Source organism: Pholis gunnellus, assembly GCF_910591455.1.
Source record: "Pholis gunnellus genome assembly, chromosome: 22".
Lineage (NCBI taxonomy): Eukaryota > Metazoa > Chordata > Actinopteri > Perciformes > Pholidae > Pholis > Pholis gunnellus.
In genome coordinates, this window is record NC_136549.1 from 5,232,941 (window position 1) to 5,257,724 (window position 24,784).

The 24,784-nt window shown below is 43.2% G+C and overlaps 1 protein-coding gene across 1 annotated transcript in view; it reads right to left on the reverse strand.

Moving 5' to 3' along the window:
- ptprz1b (protein tyrosine phosphatase receptor type Z1b) overlaps positions 1–20,018 on the reverse strand; it is a gene marked incomplete at both ends in the record, with an annotated part of 53,752 nt that extends 33,734 nt beyond the window's left edge. Inside the window, 2 exons of the mRNA XM_079183672.1 lie at positions 644–712; positions 19,955–20,018. Of these exons, the coding sequence (XP_079039798.1) occupies positions 644–712; positions 19,955–20,018 (133 nt within the window). The remainder of the gene's footprint in view (positions 1–643; positions 713–19,954) is intronic.
- Positions 20,019–24,784: the final 4,766 nt, after the last annotated feature.

The following is a 24,784-nucleotide window of genomic DNA, read 5'->3' on the forward strand; positions in this document are numbered from 1 at the left end:
CATTAACAGATAATTCCTTTGAATCGTGTGATATACATACTGATATTTACCAGTCTGATGGAACTGTCGTCTGTTGTCTGTTTAAGGAAATGTCTGTATGATTTTGAAAAGTAAGCAGAGGGAAACTTGATCTGTGGGACTTTCCAATCGAAACTGGAAATTGATGGTTGATCAATGGAGTCTTCAATTAGTTCCTGTGTGTTTGCAAGTGTACCGCACCGTGTTGCTCTAATGCTTATGTTTTATTATTCCTATATTAGTTTCATTATTGATGTATGATATATAGATATGTATGGAGGAAATGTTATGTCATTTTAATAAAAAACTTAAATTTGTACACATCTCTTAGATCTGATTGGCTGATTTACACCGTTGGTCACTAAGTACAGTACCTGTAAGATGCCCCGGTAACAGATGACTTAAATATTAAGACGCTAACACCACTTATACTAGTGCTTACAGATACAAGCTGTAAATTGTATTATAACTTTAGTATAAATAATTTGCCGGTTAAAAAATCCACTTCCTGTCAAATCCCTGTTATCCAGGTGGCACACTATCCATGTCACCACCCACACATCAGTTGAATATCTTCTAAAATTGCAAATGGAAATCAGAAAAGCAGCAAACGGCGGCTACACACCTGAGTACGACCAGTCGATGTCTTCGGGGAGTTTCCTCAGGCCTCGGACCAGCGGCTCTGCTGCTGCAACTACAGACGAGAGAATGAAAGAAAGGTTCTTAGTGTCGTTTTGCATTTCCAAAAAACACACACAAATGCGCAGACAGACAGGTGACACCATGACCAGCTGCCATGTGATGAGCGACAGGATTTTCCTGTCATTCAGTGGTTACGTTTCACTATGACTACCTAGCCTGCCCGGAAATAGACCGACTCAAATGTGACACCGTTATGTATGATGTCATTCTGATGAAACTGTGTTGCCCTCTGCTGGAGAGTAGAACAAATGTGAAAACATTTTTTAAGACACTTCGGCGTTGCCGCCTGATTCTGAGTCATTGACAGTTCAGGGCATTCTTTCAGCTGCTGCTGCACATGTAGCAACTTGATTCCCTCTACAGCCACAGAGCTTTTATTCAATGGTGCACAATGATTTGTGTGCAGCACACACACACAGGTTTCCGCCTGGTAGCAGAAACTGAACACTAACCTTTGGTGCCCCAAGAAGAAACACGCACACACAGGGTACAAATATCGAGTGCAGCAGGAAACCTACACCATTAACATCATTTTTCTCAACACACACACTCACAGAAACCTATGTTTTTCATAGTAGTTATTTTCACACAGGGAGAGTAGAGGATACAATGATGTATGACGTCGGCACCACAATAAGCAACAAAAGGGGTGAAACGCTAACAAAATGCCTGTAGCTAGCTAAGAACATCAGATTCCAGCATGTCAAAGGATGATTTTAGCACCGTAGGTCCACCAGGGGGAGCAGCTGATGACCAAAACGATGATGAACGATGAAGTTAGCTGTTAGCAAGCTAATGTTCTGCGAAGGCACTGATTTATCCACATTCCACGATAGCACAAGCTGCATACAGTCAAAATGCTTTAGCTTAACATACAGAAATATCGTTAGCCTAAACCTCACGTTTGGATAAAATGCTTGCGGCACACGTTAACTTTAAGACACACTGAGTGTTCAGATCAGGTCGACCATTCCTCCTGCCGAGGCCTCACGTCTTATTGCCTGTATTCTCTGGTTTTTTGGGGGGTTGGCCAGTTTATGAAATCTCAGTCTTTGCCCTCATCGATGCACAACTCTCTCTCTCCCTCGTGCTATTTCTAAGTCTCTCTTCCGTCTGTATAATAAAACACTCATATGGTGCATCTCTGTCAGCAACATCATCAAGTGTTGCCTGCTGGTGGGAAAGTTGTCCCCCCAAAAGTATCCCAACATTAACACGCCTGCCCAGATTGAATTCCCATTAAAGTGACACATACTCCAAACATTGCACGTCACGCGTGGAATATGAAAATGAGGCTTTTTGCAGCCAGATATGAAGCCTACACGCATGCGACGGGTATTAATAGTAATACTGTAAAGCACTTAAAGTGCAAACCAGATGGCCTATTTCATGTGATCAGCGGGGTCAGAAGTGGTACAGACAGGCACAACATATGTAATCTGACAAAGCTTGTTGCTGAGCTGCCCTCTATTGATCTTTCGCTGCACACAGAAAAATAACAAACACCTATCCTGCGAGGAGATGAAAGCCCCGTGATGAGTCAGATTTAGGTCATGGACAATTACCGGCATATCTACTGCATTAGGTCTTTCCATGCGGCACGGTCGAACACAGTGTAATCCTATTGTTTACAACAGCTGGGATTAAAACGTTCAAAATTCGCTCATTTCATAAAACTATGTGTTGTTGAACACGAAACGCAGCGCATCCATGTTGAAAACAAAACCCCTCCGTATCATCTGTAAATCTGCATGATGAATATTCAACACAGATGCACAGATGCAGCCTCCGGGGGGATTTAGTTGCGCTTCACACTTGTTTAACTCACTTTCGCTTCTTTCCCAAAAGAGACTGATGCTAAAAGTGAAATATATATGCATGGAGAGCTAAAAACTGACTACCTATGGGTCATTAAAGGTCTGAGCAGAGGCCCATGTCTTGGTGATTAATAGATATGGAGGGTCATTGTTCACCTTGGGAAGTTAAGAGTGCTTCTTTAAAAGAAAACACATTTTGGAAGTAAGAAATTGGAATGTGTAAGTAATGGAAATGATAAATTGAGTCTAGGGCACATGAGTCCTATTGTGCCCCTCTGTACTGACAGGAATGACAAATACTAGACCAATATATCATAAAGTGACAATTATGACTGACACTTGTAGCTTTCTATCCGCTTTTATGTCTGTGTAATATTAATGGATGGTGAAAAGTAACAAGGACTTAAGAAAGAAGACAGCAGGGAAGAGAGAGTAAAGAGAAAGAAGAAAGTTTTCACAAAAATAAAATGTATGAAAACAAAGACGAATACATAATGATATAGAACAACACACCAATACATTTAGGAGCTTATTTAAAGCCTGGTTTCCCAGCGTTCACTCACACTAAATTCAGTGTATTTGATGATTCACGTTCGCACAAAGGAGGGAAGACTGATGAGAGAAATGAATGAAAGTGAGCGAAAGGGGAAAGAGTGAAGAATGGAGTTGACTGTGGCGTCAATAATGGCTTCATTAACATCACACTGTGACGGATTTTAATCTAATTTGCCCTTGGCAAACCACCGCAACACACACACACACACACACCCACACACACAGAAACCAAAGGATCACCTGTTGTTTCAATGTGATTTTAGAGAGCTTTCAAGAACAGAATTTCCATTTGAAAAAGGAAAATGCATTTGGGAGATTTCTTTGGCCTAAAATAGGGAAACTCTGATTGAAATGGATTTTGAATGTACTTTTATGCATTAGCACTGCATAATCAAAGAGTGGAAATGCATTAAGATGCATTAGAAACATATACAAAAATACCTTTTGAAGTACATTATAAATGTATGTCGAGTGTATTTCCTCCCCGTGCTGTCTCTCGCTGTCTCACACGTTCCTACTCTCCACGTCCAGATTTAGAAAAAGTGTAACCACAAAACCAGATGGACCGACTTCGACAACAGTCGCCCTTTATTGAGGTGAGTCGGTCGATGCATCCTGATGTGACTGTTAAGTAAAAGTGTCTTTGAAACACTAAGTGAAGCCGCACTCACAGGAGCGAGCAAGCCAAGTTCCTTTTTCTAAAGGGATGGATTACACCTCCAAGCCAACCACTGTGTCGGAGCAGGTTGAGTGAGTGAAGAGGCACAGAGAACGTTAATAGGAAAGTAGTCAAACTGAGGACCATGCAAGGAGAAAGCTCGAACTCTTGGATTATCTTTAGCTTCTCATAACGCTGGTAAAAAGCTCTAAAGAAGATCAACTGGACCTGGTATTAATCATGCAACAGCAGGAACTTTTATTAATTTGTTCCGTGTTAGTAGAAGTATACAGTAGCTGCCAGGGTGTCCCAAGACCAAGGCTCAGACTCTCCTTCATTTGTTGGAATTTATCTCTACTTTCTGTAAAAAAAGGCATGAAAATTCTCCAAATGAACAGGTTACAAATCACAGAATCATCAACACATCATCATGTTAAAAGGTTATTACATTCATAGTTAGGTGAACCGGCAAGAATATTAAACGAGTGAAAAGTTGATAATTGCCATTTTTGAACCGATTACGTCGTTTTTCAACATGTGGTTCAAGTGAAGCTACCACCGATGCATCCTTGTCATGGAGCTATAATGGCAGCCGCTAGCTTATGATGGACATTTTGGGTCCTGCTGGCAAGTTCCACGTCTCTCAAGCAGCGGTGGACTAGCGGTGGACTAAACGGCGGCTATGAGTCACTGGAGGAAGGCGGTGGAACGAGGGGTACATGCCGAGAGCCAGGAGCAGAGAGGCTTTAAGAGCCCAGCGGATGGGGACTGGACTCCGCCGCTGCGGGGACTGGCCATGCATGAAGCTCACAGCTGAATCACTGCATTATTCCACCCATCTGCACTCTTTCTGCTTTATCAGATTTCCCCGGGAGGCTGCAGAGACCTGACATTAAAGGCCTAGGTGACTGCGGCGGCGTCAAGACATTTGTACGGATGTTTTATTCATGTAAGGAAAGGTCAACAGGCATGCAGTTTTCCAGCAATGCTCCGCTACGGCGTCACACATTCACACACCTGTCTTCGATGCCGGAGTAAATGGAAAACCGGTGGAGCAAGAGACTGGTTTACGCTTATGAATATGGAACAAAACTATGCTTCAGCCCATTTCGAACGATCCCCTGTGTATTGGCATGAGTGAGTATGACTGAATGATGAAGCGATATGAGGATGTGTGTCAGCCAGACACCTGATACTCTCACTACAAGCTTCACTCGTACTAAAGTGGCAGTCCCTGACTACAAGAGCCCTACTCATAAACATGTAATACGGCAAAACATGGTGAGGCAGTGCACGCGTGGAGAACATTAGCTCTCAGTTGTCAACAAGGTGGATGTTTTAAAGAATGATCTGATGAGTTGGTCATTAAAAGATGTAAAGGGTGGTTCAAATCCTTGACTGACAAAAAGAAAACACAGATGAGATTGTCAATTATACCGACAATATCATTGTTGATCTTTCTGAGCTAGTACTGGGATTACTTCAGGTTATATGTTATATTTTCACAAATGGAATGTGCAACACAGTTTATGATCGACATTTCTCCTACAATAAGAATTTAATGTAATTCTGAAATGACCTTTCTAGATATAGTATGTTTTTCTTGTTGGTGGCGGACTCCGCCATTCACGCACTAGTTTAAAATTGCCTACCTTATCAGCCTCACATTTCCTACTGTTGATATTCCACACTAAAAGCATTCAATTGGTGAAATACACTGTCTTTTATTGTGAAGCAGTGACTGCAACTGGATTCTCAAGGATTACAAGTTTAAGCCGGCGCTCGCACAAAAAACGTGGATAAAGCTCATAAAGGCAAGGGTCAGGAAACTGCAACCTTTTGTTCTCACCCGGCAGACAGGCTAGTGTCCCCTCAGATCGTCTTACATCAATCTATCACGTTCCGCTCAGTCCAGCGGTCATTTTTTTTGATGAAGTGTTGAAATGTACCGTTCTGCCGTATCTACTTGGCCTTGACCTTTGCACTTCTTCGGTTACCAATTTCTTGTGTTTCCAAGAAGGCCTTCAACAACCCAGAAAGAGGGGGCATGAACGTGTTGCTTTCAATCAAATGTAGATTTATGGGCAAATAAACATAGCTAGCTGGTCTACTGCAGTTTGTTAAGCTTGGAAATATGTATTTAAAGCTCGAACTGCATTGAAATCAAATCTAGTTATGACTTCTTTAACTACATGCAGCAGCAGCCCTAGATGGTAGTTTTTTGGGGGGGTTGGGACGCTGCAAGGCCGATTCTGTGTTATTGGTGTTGGGATAAGTGAGCCGGTCCCAGCTGAACACTAATGAATAGCACAGTGTTGGATTACAGGACTCCTGGGGCTGATTTAACCTGAATCCTTGAGAGGAGGGATGTGTTCGCGGACTGCAGTTACACCAACACAAAGTGATTTTTAACCGTAGATGTGATTACTGCTGTCCTATTAAATGAAGCGATGCGTTCCTCCAGGGACAGAACGCCTGCGTGTTCAACCCACAAGAGGGAAAGTGTCTGTACGCTGCTATGTAGGGTTTAGTTTGAAGGCTGTGGCTGTGAGTTCTAGAGAAAAATGACAGCACTTTATAATTCTTTCAAGCAGCTTTTAACAAACTATGTTTTAAGATGGTTCAGTATGGAGAAGAATCATGTACAAAGCATTTGATTTTGATACAAAAAGTGTCACATCCTTCATACAATGTAATCCACCATTAAATTTTCACTTTGATTTTCCCCAAGTCCTGGATAGGGATGTCAGGAAAACAGATTCTTCGGTACCAAGTCGATGCCAAAATTCTGAACGCGTGATGTTACTAGCTGGTACTACATTGTGAACAACAACTCCATGTTGAAATCAGCAGGAGAGTTAGCTGTTAGCATCCGATGGGCAGCGCAGTCCTCCTTGGCCTGACCAATGAAGCTAAGAGCTAACGTACAGAGGTTAGATTGAGTTACATTACGATGCGTTCAAGCTCTATTTGTAAAAAGTATTATTGGGCAAATGTAAATTATAACGTTATCATGATGCGTTCAAATGCAATCTTGTAAAATTTAGATTTTGGCATGAAACTTGTGGGGGATCATAAAAGATAGATTCTACATTCGAAAAAAACTGTGCAAACTGTAACAATAGGAGTGTATGTTGTAGTACAAGTGATTTATTGTTTTGTTTTCGTTTTTAACTATGGTATCGCAGGTATTAAGAATCCTAGACTGGGATTGGTATTGACTACTAAATTGCTAGTATCGTGACATCTCTTGACCCAAATCAACGATGCCTTACCAAGCCGGCGAGTCTACAGCTATGCTAGCGGCTCTGTGAGGCAGTACTGTGGCACAGCCGTGCTTTGAGCTAAATGCTAATGTCAGCACGCTAACATGCTCAGAATGTTAACATGCAGATGTTTCAGCAGGTGTGTCTACCACAACTTTAAGCTGAGAATAATGAGAGTATCATTAGTTTTGCAGATGTTTGGTCATAAAACAAATTAGTGGACAAGAAAACCTGATGCTGGTGCTGAATTAAAAATGCCAACATCATGGTGGCTAGAGGAAAAGTCGGGGGATAACCAAAGTCATTAGGATTCATCCTTTGGGGATCGTTGATATCTGTACTAAATTTCATGGCAATCCATCCAATAGTTGTGGAGAGACATGATGGTGGTCGAGGAAAAGTCAAAGGCACAGCAAAGTTGATAGAATTCATCCTCTTGAGACCACGAAAGGAACCATTTCGTCCCCATTGAGCAGCTCTCAGCATACAGTAAACTGTATGACTGAAGCCCCCTGTCAACACATAATGAGTCGCATTCCGACAGTGAACTACTAATTAAACCAACTGCTGTTACTTTTTTTTTTTGCCAAGTGAAAGGTCTCCGAGACGACTGCTGCCATCACTGAGCCCTGCTGAACACGCGACAACCACGTCACATAAAACGTGACACCTGTTGACCTCAGTGTCACAAACACACGCACACACACACACACACACACACACACACACACACACACACACACAATCGTCTACATGCATACATACAGGCACATACCTTCAGGGGCCAGACTATAACTTATATAGCGTTCAGCTGTGTTGAGTGTCAGCTGGTTGATTTAGTACGCTTGACTTCTGTCTCATTCACTGCCTCACTGTTTCTATGGCTTTATCTTACTCTGTCAGCCTCTGTCTGTTTTGCTGCAGGTCATATTAGAAGCTATGCACAGGACCGTTAACAATATGGATGCACAAAGATAAAGCAGAGAAGAGAGAGAGAGAGAGAGAGAGAGAGGATTTATAACTTGTTGTCTGGATAGGGAACACTTTAACATAAATGTTGATAGGCCAGCCCAGACCATTAGTCATCCATCTGATTAAATGTCCATTTAATGGCTGGGGCATTAAATCACCCATTTAATTCAATGTCATTCCATGTAATTACCTGTGCAGGAGACTTCTGTTTTGTGGATAAGGAATAAGAAGAGTGAAACTCTCTCTCCATTTTCATCTAATAATATTAAGATATATAATGATTTATAGAAATGTTGCCTGCTGCAGCTTTAGAGGCACAACGTTGTCCCCATGCATGAACCCACGGCATGTTGGGACCATTTGTGGTCCATTTGTGGCCTGCTACTAACGCTGCAGCAGGGGAGACGTCGCCCTCTGTCCGGCTGAATGGACGAAGCCTGACAGAGAAGTCCAGCAGCGCAGGTTATGACTTAATGAGATTAGGCTCCATATTAAATGGAGGATATTGTTTCTGAGTGCTAAACAAACTGTGCATTGTTCCACAGGGGGGGACACGACAGAATTAAAGCCGCAATATAAAACCTTATTAGACAAGCCTATCACTGAGATCTGTGTGTGTGTGTGGGGGTGTGTGTGTGTGTGTGTGTGTGTAATAAAGTGTGTGGAGTGTCCTGCACTCCAGTTGTTCGAGAGGGGACAAGGGAGTTAGTTTTTGTGGTGACCGTGAGAATTTGGGGCCCTGGGTTGAAGGTGGTAATACAGCTGAACAGCTGGGGGGGTTAGAAAACCCAAACACACACACACATACACACGCAGACAGTGTCAGGTATCACCAGACGAGGTCCAGCCAGATGAGGTATCGCCGATTCTAATAAAACCAAACTGTCCCGTTATTTAAAACGCTGCTCAGCTTTAACCAAAACATGCACACTGCTGGCAGGCGAAAAGTGATCGCTGCTGGGTCTCCACATGACAACGGGTTTAGTATTTCAGGGTGATGGAATGGAGTTTTGTCACTTCAAGGTTCTCTATACGATATTTAGAGCATTAATATAAACCTGTTAGTTCTGTAAAGATATAGTGGCGTAATGTCTACCTGAGCAGTGTTGTAATCCGAGCTTCTCTGTGCTTTGATCACGTAGCCGGGCCAGACGCGGACGCTGTTAGTGCATGTGAGCGTGCCCGACAGGCTAGCTCATGGCCGCCGCTCTGCACTTTGCTCATTTGGCGGTTACAACTGATAACGACTGTCCCGACCCACGGTGTTGTCGCTGACCGGTAGCGCCCACTCTCCGGTTCCCTCTCAGGTGAACTCTACTAGCTCAGCACTGTTTGCGCTGTTAGCTGCTAGCTGCCAGCTCAGCCGTCTCCACATTGAGAGCCGTGTAGGGGCAATGGATTTGCTCAGAATTTTGAATTTAGCACCTGGATTGGTGTATTGGTGCAGTATGACATTTATTCAGCCAGTCCAGTTCTGCTCCTTTGTTCATTGTAACCCATTAAACTACAGCAATGCCAGCAATAAAAAATAAAAGCATGCCCCAAAGTGCTGCATTTGAAATTCAGCATTTTATGAGATTCAAAGGAGGCTGTGCAGATCCTGTCCAAACCTTTTACCCACTTACCACACCTCCCTAAATGTACTACAAAATATAATAGGACAGCCATGGTGCAGGCTTTGTTTTCTTTATCCAGAGCTATTCAGCTCTATCTCAATTTGAATGACTCTATCAATATGATTGCCTACTTTAGGTGTGCAATGTGAATAGGGCTGAAACTAACAATTACAATAATTAGCAATTATTACCTTGCATGTTTTTTTAATTCATTAAATAATCAGTCAATTTACAACAAAATATAGCAGGAAAAAGCAGAAAATCCTCTGGAACCAGAGAATGCCATGTCTGATTGATAAATGATTCAAATGGTTGTCAATTAATTCCCTGTCAACTTGTTTCAGCACTCAAAATAAAAAATACTGAATTGGTACTAGGTATAATCAGATAGTCATCATCAAAAGGATTTGAATACAACATTATTGCCATGTGGTTGAATATGACTTCTTGATCATCAATTCCTGATCATGTTTTGTGGGATGACAGACGGTCAGAAATCTCAATAGCTAACATTTCAGAAGGTTCATCCTTCATATTTTCTCTGGTCTTACTACATTTATTTCTTTGGGCTTCACATTAATGCTGTAACACTGTGATTTCTCCTCAGATACACCTGCATGTTACTTGTTTTGAGCTGTCCAATTACAAACTGATGAACCCATGCTTGGGTTAAAGTCAGGCGTTGAGGAGACGAATGAGCGCGTCTCCTCCTCGTGTAAGATGTGGAGCGGAGATATATTTTTGTTTGAGCAGTGAGGAGTAGAGACCCTGCGGGGGGACTGACCTCAAATCTTTGCTTCGAGGTATAAAAAGAAAAAGAAATCAAACCAGGCAGGCAGGACATTATCTCATCAAGAAGCTCGGACACAGATCCATGTCTCAGACGAATGAGGTGAAAAACATAATCAGAGAAGATGAACTGAGCCCATGACATGTGTGTAAACAGTGAGGAGTGTGTGACATCTAGGACACACACATACAAGAGGGAAAGGGAAGCCAGCCAGTTGGCGGATGCATGCGTGTTTCTGAGTTCTAGTTTATCCACTGAGCATGTATGATTGCACATGTCCACCTCATTTGTGAGCGTGTGTGTGTGTGTGTGTGTGTGTGCCATTAATCTGCGTGCCTAGTTAGAGCAGCGAGATGCACCACTTCCATCTGCTCAGCACAAATTGAGAAAATGCTTTGAGTGTGTGTGTGTGTGAGATTATTAATCCTGTAGAATTTCAGTTGAGCAGGACTTCAAACTAATACAGCAGCTTATGGTGGTGAAAAAAAAGAGATCTAAAGCATTGATGACTGCATTTGGAGTCTGCTACTGTTTTAATCAGTAGAAGAAGAAAAAAAAGCACATGAGAATAAAGAGAACCAAATCTGGCTTAAATAATAACGTATTCATCTGCAGACGGTTCACAAATATGACTTCAGAACTCACTGAGCTCGCTCGTCAACAAGTGTGAATGAGGCTCTTTTCATTGAAGAATCCAGGCGGCATGTTTTCCATCAGCAAGCAGCCTGAATCGGCGGCGTTTCCACGACAACAGTTCACAGCGTCATGACAACGGAAGAGCACCCCCGATGGCGCGTGGAACACCCTGACTTCCTGTCGGCTTCTTGCTCCGACTCTCTCTATTGCCATGGATACGAAACCATCACCTCTCCTCTCTATCTTTCGGTGCGGGGTCGCGCCCCCAATTCCTCCTCCCACCACACACACACACACACACACACACACACACACACACACACACACACACACAGGGATAATAACACAAAGGCAAACATAACCCTTATACAAATAACAGCATGCGTGTGCATTTGCACTGGAGCAATGTGTCTGTGTGTAAATTATATATGTGCAACTATCAGTGGCCACCCAAAGATTTCTATTGAAATGTGTGTGTGTGGGACTGAAGGGGGTCGGCTGGTGGGGGTCGAGGGGTTAATCAACTTTCAACCCACAGATTGGTCACCCCCCCGGTGAACTTTCCCACTGGAAAAAGAAAGTCCGTCTCGGAATTCCACGCTTCACGGACCAATAGACGAGCCTCCATTAACTTTCATCAAACCAATTGGATTTGGTTCCCACTTATCTTCATGGCTGCCTAAAGTAACGAACCTGAACCTGCGCATCAGAAGAAAGCCCAGCATGAAATAGTTTTTATCTGGAGAAAAAGAAAAGGCTCTACTTTGAATTTCAGCTGTGATTTCTGTCTTTGTTTCTCTCTTTGAACTCAGCGGCTCTCTGAACAATAAAAGGAGTTATGTGTCAGCACTTCAAGAAAAGCAACTTTTGGTACTAACTTGGTGCATCTCTCTTTCTCTGACTTTCATTCATGTTTTTTTGTCACAGCGGGTTCTTACATGCAGCAACGCCAGAGAGTTAAAAAAGACTCTTTCATTTGAGAAGCTCTTTAAACTTCAAGGAAATGCTGCTGTTTTCTGACTGGTTCTCTTGGAGTAATGTCACCTTGTTGATTCAGATTAAGTCACAAATTTGAGTTGAAACAGGAAAGAGAATCCCATCTGCAAATAAAGATACTGAATGTGTGTCCTTATAATTTTAAGTCAGCATAGACACTAGTTGGAAATCTTCTCAGCCTGAAAGATGCCATCGAACAAAGCTTGAGAATCAAAACAAAGCTGGACTCACGAAGAAGAACCTATCTAGGTTGGAAGGTCACAATTTACTCAGGTCACATTTCAGGTGATTCATCTCATTTTGGGGTGATGAAGTCAAACTGATGGAATGCTTCAGCCACAAAATGACCGCTTGTGAATAGATGACACCCCGTGTCGCCTTGAATTGTTGAAGGAAACTTAGTTTTTCTAAAAAAAAATGAGAAAGGTCTAAAAGTCTAGGTTTAACTGGAACAAATGGAGGCCACTTTAACAACAGCATAACTACATCAAAACATCCATTTACAAACTCTCACAAAACTCGCGCAGTGTAATCTAAGCCTCATTTATCCAGTCGTATGCTCACTACTTCCCAAGCACAAGCAGCTTTGCTAAAACCTTACTGTTTAAATCACTCCTGCATCAACAGTCTGAAGTGTTCTGGATTAAATCTCGGGGGTTGGCGCAAAAGTGCCAACGCTCTCAGGTTTAGGAGGTTCACTTCAAATGGAAACTGCTAAAATGCAAAGATTGTATAAGGTGTTCTGCATAAAGACGTTCACTGAATTGCCTTGTCTCCGTGTTGTCCCTGATGACTCTATCAACAGCTGTTTGTACTGTTCTGCTCCATGTGATAGCGTGGCACTGTAGCAGCAGCCTGGTCCCCCCGGTTCTTGCAGATCACAGTGGATGAACATATGACGTGAAGTATAATGCATTGTTGATATTCCAGACATGCACTTCCATCAATCAAACTCGGACGTTGTGGAACGTGCAGCATGTCAGTCGAAACATTCTCCGCCTTCTGCTCGGATCACTTTACTTTGAGGTCACTTTTTACGACAAGACTCCAGGTTTGGTGGAATTTGTATGTTAAGTAAATTCAGTTCACACCATCAGGCAACGGCCCAACTTGAATACACAGGAGCAGAACGTATATTAGGGTGTGAGCCTCGGTGACCTCTGTGACATCGGATGTTGGTCTATAGCTGCTGCACAAAGGACTTTAAAGCAGTGTGTTTGAAAGATGTGCAGGACAACAGGCCCGCGGGTAAACCACAGTGGCACCGTGACACAGAGAACAATGCTGGCCAACAGAGAAACCTGACGGTTGTGATGCGGCGCTGGAACATCTCTAGACGTGAGTCACAAGCTCTGCTCCATCGCAGGGAAACAGGAATATGAATGAATCAGATCTACAAGCAGACCATGTAATCACATTTAATCAGTTCTTATCTAGATTAAGGTCAAGAGTTTTACTCTGATTATTACTTTAGCACTTCTACAACTTTACACTAATACCTAGTGACTTCCCTCAGAGCTGGCGTGTGTGCATGTTAGTTTGCATGTGTGTTCCTGCGTGTGTGTGTCTCCGATGCCCATCAGCCGGGTAGCAGCAAGGTTCTCTCCCTCTCCGGTTAGCCTCAGTCCTCGGTGCCAGGCTTTTCAAAAAAAAAAACAACGGTGGCTTTTGTATGTGGGCACCGACAGAGACAGACGGCCATTGTCAGCTGCTGTAACTTCAGACAGACGTCCTCGACTGGAGAGACCGCAGAGAGAACATTGGCATCTTGTGGTTTCAGTGACTTAGTTTCAGACTCTCTCCTCTCCTTTTCACCTCTTGTCCCTTGTGATCCTGCCATCCTCCTTGTCTTACGCTGGTTATCCCTCGCTCAAGTGTCGAGTCTGAAGACGAATCATTATCTCACTTCTAATACATAGCACAACATTTTGACTAACGCCTTAGACAGGAAGTACTTAAAAAGGTCTAGATGTCTGTTAGTAAGGCGGTCATTATTCGAGGAGATGCTAAACAACATGGGTGCCAACATTCTCCGACCGAACTGGAGAAGCGGCCTTCCACCCGTCTTCCTGTTTCACATTCATATAATAAAACACATTTTCTGTCAAACACAACTTCTGCGGGTGAATACCGTAGTAGGAAATACTAACTTCCCCTACAGCCTTGAAAAGCCTTTAGCTTCCCTCTTTGTAGGCGACAGCAGCCGCGGTTATCGTGGACTCGCAGCAGTCACAACGGATTCCAACGGAGACTCAAAGTCAGAGAAACTTCTCAAGTCTTTCCTCGTGGTTCAGCGTGTCCCAAACATACTTATTCCACATCACGGCTCAACGCGCTACGTGCTCACGTCCTCGTAACTCAGAAGCTTTGCCCGCGTGTCGTCCATCCGACGGTGGAGGGCCGGATTACGCTGCGGAAGCCGCTCGAGACGTTTACGCTGCGCTTTTTATTTTGCCACTCTGACTGATGTCGCTGTTCTTCACGAAAGAGCAAGTACATTTCTAAAAGCATGTATTTATGCTGAATTGCAGAAATGAAAGAAGGAAGAAGGGAAAGAGAAGATTTCCCCGACGTCCTACTGAAACGAGAAACCTTTTGTAACGATGCATCTGAAAGAGAAACGGAATGAACTTGCAGTGAAGATGATACACTCGGTAATTCAATGTTTGACTATTGGGTTTTACATTTATGTCCGCTTTGTTGAGTCTTGGCTTGCGTAATACAGCAGAGCCCCCCCCCCCCCCACACTCTATTCCATTTTTACCTTTGGGGCTCTGCGCGTCTGCCAATCACTGCCGACGAGAGCAACTGCACTGACAAAACTTTTGATTGATGCCAGTGTTTCACCGAGCCGAGTTCCCTGTCCAGGCCGCTCAGCATCAAAGGCATCGGGCGGTCCTTGTGGCACAGGCCAGCTTTAAAAGAACTGGGACCGTACGCTGCCACAGTCTAAGCAGACTGCAGCTAAGTGGATTAAAGAATAAGAGCACATATGAGTAAAACGGCTTCGGATGGAGAGGCTGGTAAAAAAAAACAGTAAAAGAGAGTGGAAGAGACAGAGGAAAGGAAGACAAATATCAGAGTAGAGAGCAGCTAATAAATTATTCACTGTAACATCTGTGGTTTTTTAGAAAAGCCAACACTAGAACAGTGCAAGCCACTTCTATCAGTACACTCAAAGTACACTCATGTATCACAAATTTTATCAATCGGTTATCGTACTCAAAGTAGTACATTTTGCTCCATTCTGAGGATTTAACGATCTGTGTTAGGAAATGACATATATCTGTAATATTCTATGATAAAAATTGTCTCTATAATATACTCTCCCAAATGTGTATGCCCCCCCCCCCCCCCCCCCCCCCCCCCCAAAAAAAAAGAAAATCTGATTATATTTTCCCTGCTAAAAACCAGACAGTTAAGAAGGCTTTGGAAAATCTTCCTAACAAGATTTCCTTCCCTCAGTGGAGATTTCGTTTGGGCTGGTTTACAGAGCTGTGTGTGTGTGTGCGTGTTTGTAAGTTAGCGCACACATAATCTCATTTTAAGCATTGGAGTTAAAGCTGGAAGGAGGGAGGCACGCAACTCAAATGAACAGTGAAAAAAAAAAAAAGGATTCGAAATAATGAAATAAACAGTGGCATGGACTGTGTTGAGTGTGTGCTTGACCGGTCTCCTAAGTGTCATATTGGAGGATTTCGGAATTTGTCACTTCAGCCAAAATGTTGCCTATAATGCAGCATGTGATAATCAGCAAGACCCTAATTACTGTAACGCTTACAGTAACGATACCCCCGATACTGATCTTATCAAGCACATGCTTAATAATGTGACATTCAGTGTTCACAGCCGTCCACACTAAAAGCGATAACTATAATGATAACTGTGTATTTAAAGATGTGAGCATCCACGCTGATGAACAATAACGTTCTGTCACTAATGGAGCCAAGCACGCGCTGCCCGCTCCAGCAGTGTCGGAGCACAAACATGGAATTTTATGACCCGTTATGATAGTTGAAATGTGACCACTGCTGTGTGTCTTTCAGCACCACGGAGGCGTGGACAGCGGTGAGGACAGAGGGAGAGAAATGCAGTGTATTCAATGAGTACACTTTACTCTACATATTATCTACATTCAGTGCGCTGCTATGTGTGCCAGTATTTTTTCAGGAAGTTGCTATTACACCATCAGGCATCCTATTATGCCACCGGATGTAACCCCTGAGGTTCAAATGCTCAGAGTGCACTGGGTGGCCAGATGGTATCGCACAAGTAGAACATATGATCACTGAACTCCCATTAGCCATCACATATTAACCATGTCATAGTGTATGGTGGTATGTTGGCCAGATAATACAGCTCTGTACTGTATTTGATGGAGGGATTTTTATCGCTGGTGGATATTTTCATTATTTGTAGCTACCGACTAAACGTGTCTAGCTCACCGGCAGTGATGAGTAATAGCATTACATGTGTGAGTAATGAACTTCGTTTTGTGTGTTCACGCATGACACTAATTCTGCATTCATATGAGGAAGCTGAAGGCAACGGGACAGTATGTTGGTATTGTGTTTGGTATCTGGTTGCCGTTTGTAGTCCGAGTAGTGTTGACCAATCACGTTGCAGCAGACCTTGGTTGAATGCAGGTAAACAGTGTGTGTGGAGAGCAGAGGAGGTGGAGCGCATTGGCTGAAATGCATTCTGGGAACCCACCCATCTTCTGATGGTTTAGCTTGGTTTTGTCTTAAAATCTCCTTCTCTCTCTTTCTCTCACACACACACACACACACACACACACACAGAGTAAAGTGCACAGGCAATGATTTGTGCCAAACTCCAGTATAGATCCTGCTGAGCTGTTGAATGATCAATAGCATGCAGGCTGCTGTTGCCATTGTTGCCCATCACCATCCACCAACAAGCCTTCTATCCAACTGGGTATTTGTAGATTCAATTCAAACATTGTGGCAAAAAAACAACAACCTGAGAACTGAAACGCAGTCTGTTAGGAGTGTAAACAAAACACCGCTAACTACAGGAAACGGCCACAAAATGCAATCGCTTATGGGTAGAAGGGGCCGGAAGCTTCACGAAAGCTGAGCGGAATACAATGAGGTCTGGAGAGAGGAGCAACGGGAGGCGAAGGGAGCAGATTCAGATTAGTTTGAAATCTCTTAACAGCATCGATGACAGCATGTTAAAACCCAAAGTCATGGTGGGTATCTACATATGTTCCATGTCAAAATATCGGATGCATCAAAACAGGAATGCGTGCTCGAATCCCTTTCCTGCCGTACTGCACATATGGAGCCACAGGCAGAAGGTGTGATAACCACTGAGGAGTCAGATGTATGGTGTGCTGCCGCACCATCACAGCCACTTGTGTGTGTGTGTGTGTGTGTGTGTGTGTGTGTGTGTGTGTGTGTGTGTGTGTGTGTGTGTGTGTGTGTGTGTGTGTGTGTGTGTGTGTGTGGAGGAGTGTGAGCGAGAGGACACAGCGAGAAAACGTGTTTTGTGTGTGATTTTTTGTGGCATATTGTGGGACAGATGGCAGGAGGATCCTCTAATTCCTTTCCCTCATAAAGGGAACTATCTTTTCTCTCTGTATGTATCCAAACAGCATTTAACACAAACACTTTCAACAAAATGAAACTTGCACTGGAGGGTTGGGAACAATACACTTAATTTGCAGCTACAGCAAAGTGAATCGACGAGCTCGACCACTGCGACTTCAGAGCAGAGCCAAACGTTGACTGTGCTTTTCTCAAAACAGCATCAAGATATCTGGATGGAAGAGAAACCTTTGAAAAAAAAATCTAGCAAAGTCAGCCTGTTGTACCCAAATCTGGGATTAATTCTACAAATGAAAAGCTTTTTCCTCTGGCGACAGCAGGTGGAGGAAGGCGTTAAAGGCCACAGGCATTTATGGGCAGAGTGATCTTAATTATATGAAATAAGAGCAGCTGCAATAAGGACGTTTCAGGAATGACAGAGCATTTCTGCACCAAGGCTCTATCAAATTAAAAAACGCCTCATGGGCTCATCGGAGTTAATCTGATCACACAAAGATCTCATCAAACGGGAACTCGCAGGTTTGTGTTCGGGACATTTAAAAGTGTCTGACGTCGGCCTCCTGAATTGAACGTCATGAGATTCATCTCCTGCACTTTGCTGGAACAAACAAATGGCGGAATAAAAACAATAAGATGACCTTGCTAAAAATCGTTGTTTTAGCATATTCTATTTCTCAAAGGTCAAAATTGACCTAAGCTCCACTGAAGACGGGTGAATGCCAACTACCCAATTTAGGGTCTTGAAGAAGTCTAATTAAAGAGTTTAAAACATCCAATAAAACAATGTGCCAGCTGATACTCTGAACATAAACACATAACATAAACAAAGATGTTACATGAGGATCCCTCAAATGAGTTGGTTAAAGAATTATGACCAAGATAAAGAGTCTATGGGACATTTCAAAGCTGGAAGAATCTATTCATCGTTGTCTCTCGTGGACAAACTATGTACTGTTTGGAAACTACCTCAAACACGTCTTTGGTATTTCTATGATGACTATGAAGTCGACTATTGGTCGATTTATCAGCCCGACAGTTTATTGGGCCGGCTCTACACTGCTTCTACTGTGTGTGCCACTTTTTATGACAGACATTGGATGCGTCACGTCAATTTGATGATGGCTTGTGTTTATTAATCAAGAGCATGAAGTGGAATCCTAATGTAGAAATTATATCATCTTTCAAAGTGTTTTTAGTGAATACACCAAATCTCCCACCAATAGAAAACAGATTGCTCTCCAAGGAGCACTAAAACTAAAAGGTCCAATTTTGTACCTCCAATTGACGGAACTTGCGACTGACAATTCATCTGACTAAAGAACATGTTTATGTGTGACTTCTTTTTTTATTCTTTAGAAATTAGTACACAGACAGAATGAGTAAACAAATGTTGGGGGTGTGTGTTTGGATCCTACTTCTGCACCCGTTACTGAAATCAGCACCAAGTCCTTCTCTCGGATTTCTTTACCAAAGAGGATCTGTGCTTCGACAGCTGCTCTGACTCATATCTTGAGAGATTTTGTCTTTAACAAACCTTTAGTTTATAGCTCCCACAACATGGTGAGGAGCAGCCAACGTGACTTTTAAAAAACAACCTATCGGGTGTTTCCTGAAAACTCTAACAGGTGGTGTAGCGATGCCCTCGAGGACTTCTGATACACAAGGAGAGCTGTGGTATATCTAAGGCAAAATGTATACTTTACATTTGAATTTATAGCATAGGAATAAAACAGCAATACTTTAAGCTCAATAAATGTCAGAAAATTCATGACTAAGTAATGTCTCTCTAAAAAAAATACAGGGCTGATATAAAAAAAAAGATGCCAAGTGAAACGCAGCTATCACTTAAAGGGACATTTGGACTGAAGGACATAAGTTGAACATACGCAGTGGGGACAGTTTCTTTAAATACAGCAATCACGGAACACAGCGCGTCGTCTCATATTTTCATTCATACTTCAACTTGCTTGTGTTTGAGGGGAAAACACAGCTCAACGTGCTCAAAGCATGACCAGAAAAAAAAAATCGCTGCATGTAGGCTGAGGATGACTCACTTGAAACTAAATGTGAGTGGACAGGAATATTTCGGTGTAACCTACATTGCAGGCGCAACGTTTCCGAAATGCACGCTCTAACAAAATCCCACATTCCAATCTACATGTAGAGAATTCATCCGCCTTTTGCCGCCGATTGCACATTTTTGAAACGGGCTGAAGTGTGCGGGAAATATCCGAGGGGGAATAAAACAGACGCACCGCTCAATCTTCAGACAGCGTTCAAAAACGTCACATGACAGCCACCGCACTCCATCAAACCAAAATATATACAACTAAATTGTCCCCTGCAGTTTCTTACCGATTTGGCTGAAGAGGAGCAGCTGGAAGATGAAGACATCGGTCCTGTGAATTGCCGTCTCCATGGTCTCCGCGAGATAATCTAAACGTGAAGAGGCAGAATGTGGCTTTCTTAAAAAAAAAATTAAAAAAAGGGGGACGCACGGACGTGAAGATGCGCTACCAGGTCATCGTTTGCTCCTCTGCCGCTTCTGCGCGTGGCGCCGGGGATAGAGTGCTCCGGTCAGCTCGGCTCGGCTCGGCGCGGTGCGGTGCGGTTCGGCTGCGTGCGGTGTGAGGAGTGTTGGCTCGCTGGCGCGGGGGTTCGTTGATAACGGACGCGCGCTCGCGTACATCGCAACGAGAGACGGGGCTGCGAGTGCGCGCCGCCCACTGCCCTGAATGGAAATCACTGTTTCGCTCCTGTAATATCCTTCTGCTATTACCACGGGGACGCGGTGTGTGTCTGCGGCAAGCTGCTGTCATTAGAATGATTTTATCTCCTCGGGCAGCATGTGGGAATATATATTCCTATAGTGTCTTTATAGTGGGAAACAATGAGTTTACAGTGAACTTGTCATATATATATATATATATATATATATATATATATATATATAGGTAACAAAAAGCATGATGACGACAAATTGTTTCCAGGCTTGGTCATGTCATTTCCTTATTATCTCCTACACAGTGTTACTGTGATGACAATATAATATCTATAACAGTATAGTGTTTGTGTAGTGGCAGAATGGTTTGTATATATTCACCATATATCGCTGCTGCACAGTGACCTCCTCTATGATTACGCAATGAAAGCACAGCATATTTGATCGGATTATTATAACAAGACCAGTGCTTGGCATGAAGGAAATGATAACAAATATTGGATGGAGTCAGGTGCATAATGACACCTAGGAAATAAACAAAAAGCATAACCGAGTTACTTCAAATGTCTAACGTTAAAAACCAGACAAGTCTCTCTCTTGGAACATAATGGTGACTCTCACGGAGGGTTTCATTTGACCACCTCACAAAGCTTCAACCTCACAAGTTTTTAAAAGACTTTCTATGAAGCGGGTGAAACGAAACAAGAATGTGGATCCAGCCAAGCCAGGGCTGTCCCACGGCGGAATCAGCGTGTGTGTGTATTTGCAATGGTGGTGAGATTTGTTGGCAGAGGTTGGACTACGAGATTCCCATGAAGTACACAATGGCATAGTGCGGAGTGTGTGTGTGCGTGTGTGTGTGTGTGTGTGTGTGTGTGTGTGTGTGTGTGTGTGTGTGTGTTGGTGTGTGTGTGTGTGTGTGTGTGTGTGTGTGTGTGTGTGCGTGTCTTGGACAAAAGAACGTGTGTAGTTCCACAAGCAACAGGCTTCAATGGTGCAATAACACACCAGTTGTGTGCGCTCTCGCACATGTTTGTGAGAGTGAGACGGGGTGCTTCTGTCCCACAATAACACGCCGCTCTCGTTACTCCGTGTGCACTCATTAGCATAAATTAAGAGCGATAATCCTGTTGAAATCAGGCGGGAGCCTCGTCTCACTTGTTGGACCAACACTGTTTTTCGGATGCTTGTTATAATATCCTCTCCTTCCTGTGTGCGCGCGCGCTTGTGTGTGCGTGTGTGTGTGTGTGTGTGTGTGTGTGTGTGTGTGTGTGTGTGTGTGTGTGTGTGTGTGTGTGTGTGTGAGTGCCTGTTCTAGGGAGAAAGGCTTGTGGGATAACAACATGTTGATTGTATCGTCAATCTGCGTGATTACAGACAGAAATAGAGAAAATAGAGCAAAAGAAATGTTCTCTTTTTGTGTCTTATATAACACACACACACACTGCGTAGCCTAACACAGCGTTTTTTTCGGTGAAGCCTAACAATACAACATGAGAGTAAAAAGATGAAAAACTAAAGCGACATCATCTCAACAGAACACACATGGAGTTACACGTCTGCCCCGACAGGTGTATGGACGCATGCGGCGTGGTGAATGATCACAGTGTGCTGTCGCCTCCTTCAAAATATACAGAGCTTTTATCTATTTTTTTCCCCGATCCTGCTGTTGTGAAAAGCTGATTCGCTTTTCGCTGCACACTGGCAGCCATGGATTATGGATTACGTGTTTTCTCTCTCTTTCCCCCTCTCTGTCCGCGCATTTTCCCGGTGAGTGGAGGAAGGTCAACGGGAGTTCGTTCAGGTCATCCGCTGTCGAGTGTGTGGCCCCGCTGTGACCATCTCACCGTGGGTCAGACTTTCATTAAGCTGCACGGAAAAGCTTCAGTCTATCATTTCTGATGTTACACTGACGGCAACTTGTTTAACAGTCTCTGTTGGCTTAAAGCAGGTGCTAGATTTCTATCTTAACTGTATCAGTACTAGCACCTTTCCTATGTTGTGGTTCAAGGTTACTCCTCTGGGGACCATGAACACCAGTTTTGATGGCAACTGACTTGAACCAAAGTGTACGGCCTTTTCAAAATAAACTTCCGTATACACAGGAAACAACTCAGTTAGGTTTAGGCAACAAAACTACTTGGTTAGGTTTAGGAGGAGATCATCGTTTGGGTCAAAATAAATGCGGAAGTGCCGTTACTGAATTACGCATGTCACGTGACAAATAAATCAACGCTGACCTCAGCAGTCTCCTGGCTGAAAGATGGCTGTTTGTTGGACCCATCCACCGCCAGTCCCACCTGCGTAAACTTCTGCAGTCTTTAAACTTCCTCGTTCATGATAATGCACATTAACGTACAAAATGATTTCATTGGATATCTACGACTTACAGCGCATTCTTTTTTGTTGGTATGGCTACGAATGCTGGATGGCACCAGCCCACATGGCCCCTACATGTACAGTCTACGCTGTAGACCAATTAAGTGTCTTGGAGTTAAGATCCTCCAGCGAAGTGTTTGCTGTGGAGTCATTTCTATCTGTGAAAGCTCAATTTGGAGTTCAGTATCTTGCCCAAGGACATGTGGACTGGAGGAGCAGGAGATTGCACCATCGATCATCCAGCTATGGGGGACCCGCTCCACCTACTGAGCCACAGCGTTATAAAGTAAAGAAGTGACAAAGTCGTTCCGTTAAAAAAAGTTACCCTCTCAAATCGCTATCTCCACCTCACGTTTTGATGATGTGCACGTATGCGTGTGGTGCGTGTTGCCTGAGCCGCTGTTGCCATGACAGTGGATGCCATTTCCGAGTCAACGGTGATATTGACTTCCAGCGGTGGCGACTGGAGGTCAGCTTTCTGGACACCACTGGGCTGACAAATACCGGTCGATGTGTGTGAGCGCGCGAGAGAGAGAGAGCTGCCATCGGTAGTCGATGCCTGCTATGGAGCAACAAAGCTCCGCTGTGTGTGAGGCTCGTTAGTGCTGTACACGTATGTTAAGGTAAATGGTGTAGATAATTAATACTGTGGTCGGTGCAAACTATAACTGATCTCAAACTCAATACAGTGTGTGTCAAAGTGGTGGAGCTTTTCATTATTCGACTTCTTTTTTTTATGTTATAGCGTGAAAATTCTGTAGCCAAGGCTCTACTGTAGGCTCTTTCCTGATTTTTGTGTGTGTTCTACTTGATTAAAATGCAGATTGACCAACGAGCCAATGTTGAAGGAAAGTGTTCCCTGAGGGAGAATCTACTGTATTTAGTAATCAATAAACTCAAGATTCTTGTAGCGGCCAGAGAAAAAGAAAGAACCAGACGAAGACTAAAGACTCATGATATGGAGAGTAATGTCAGAGTTGTCCTTTGTCATCGGCATCAAGCAGCATCAGAAAACAGTAAAAGCTAGCCGCCTGCATCTTTGTGTGTGTGTGTGTGTGTGAGTGTGTGTGTGTCTTTGAAACTGAGAGAGATTGACAGTGTGGGTCTTTAAGTGTGTGTTTTGGTGTGTCTGACATTTACCTTGGCACACTAAAGGTTCCACCACAGATCTTAAAGTCGTAGGACTCATCTCACACTCACTCATTACGTGAGGAATGTGGATGACCTCCTATTAAGACATTTTACATTATCCTTAAGTGCACCACAATTTCTCTACTCGTTAGAGTTACATACATTAAATATTTTATCGATTTAAAGCATTACACCAGTGCAATTTCTTTTCATTTTCACTTTTTTTTTTAATCTATTATTTGTCTCTAAAACAGATGGCATCTTGTACTTATTGATGATAAAGTTACACTTGGGAATACAACCGAACTGTGTCTCGCTCATAGTGGTAAATGGAAGGAGGGGCAGGAATGTGGTTGTGTAGATCACGTTGCGCTTACTCCTTCACATCATCATCTCGTTAGGCTTATTCCAAAGAATCAGATGAAAGTGTTTACATAAGGAAAATGACGTAAGATGGAAGAAGTGATGGACATGTAGGAGGATCAACCAGTGTTTTCATAACGGTGCTTCGAGGAACACACGAGTGGTTTTGCTTGTTTTAGCCCATTTACTACAAAACCCATTGGTTAAGCAATAATGTAACTTTGACAACACAAAAAACAAAACCTTTGACTATTATACTATTGACTAACAAGTTAGGAAGTCTCAGAAATTGCAGTATGTTTTGGAATATGGCCGTCAACAATACAAACCACAAAACGGTAGTTTGCAAAGTTCAACGCGATGGAACTAAACTTGAACTAAACCGTAAACTCAACTCTCTCAATGAGCATAAACTTACTGTGGTTTTGTTTTGTCTGTGCATTCACACAACTTACCAGTTGAGAGGGGAACGATGAGCAGAAAGCTGCTCCAGGGCCACACCAGGTTCCTACGGTGACCAGAAAAAGAAAGAAAGAAAGAAAGAACAGTGAGGGCTCCAGTTAAAGTGAGCTCAATCAACCAGACTCGGA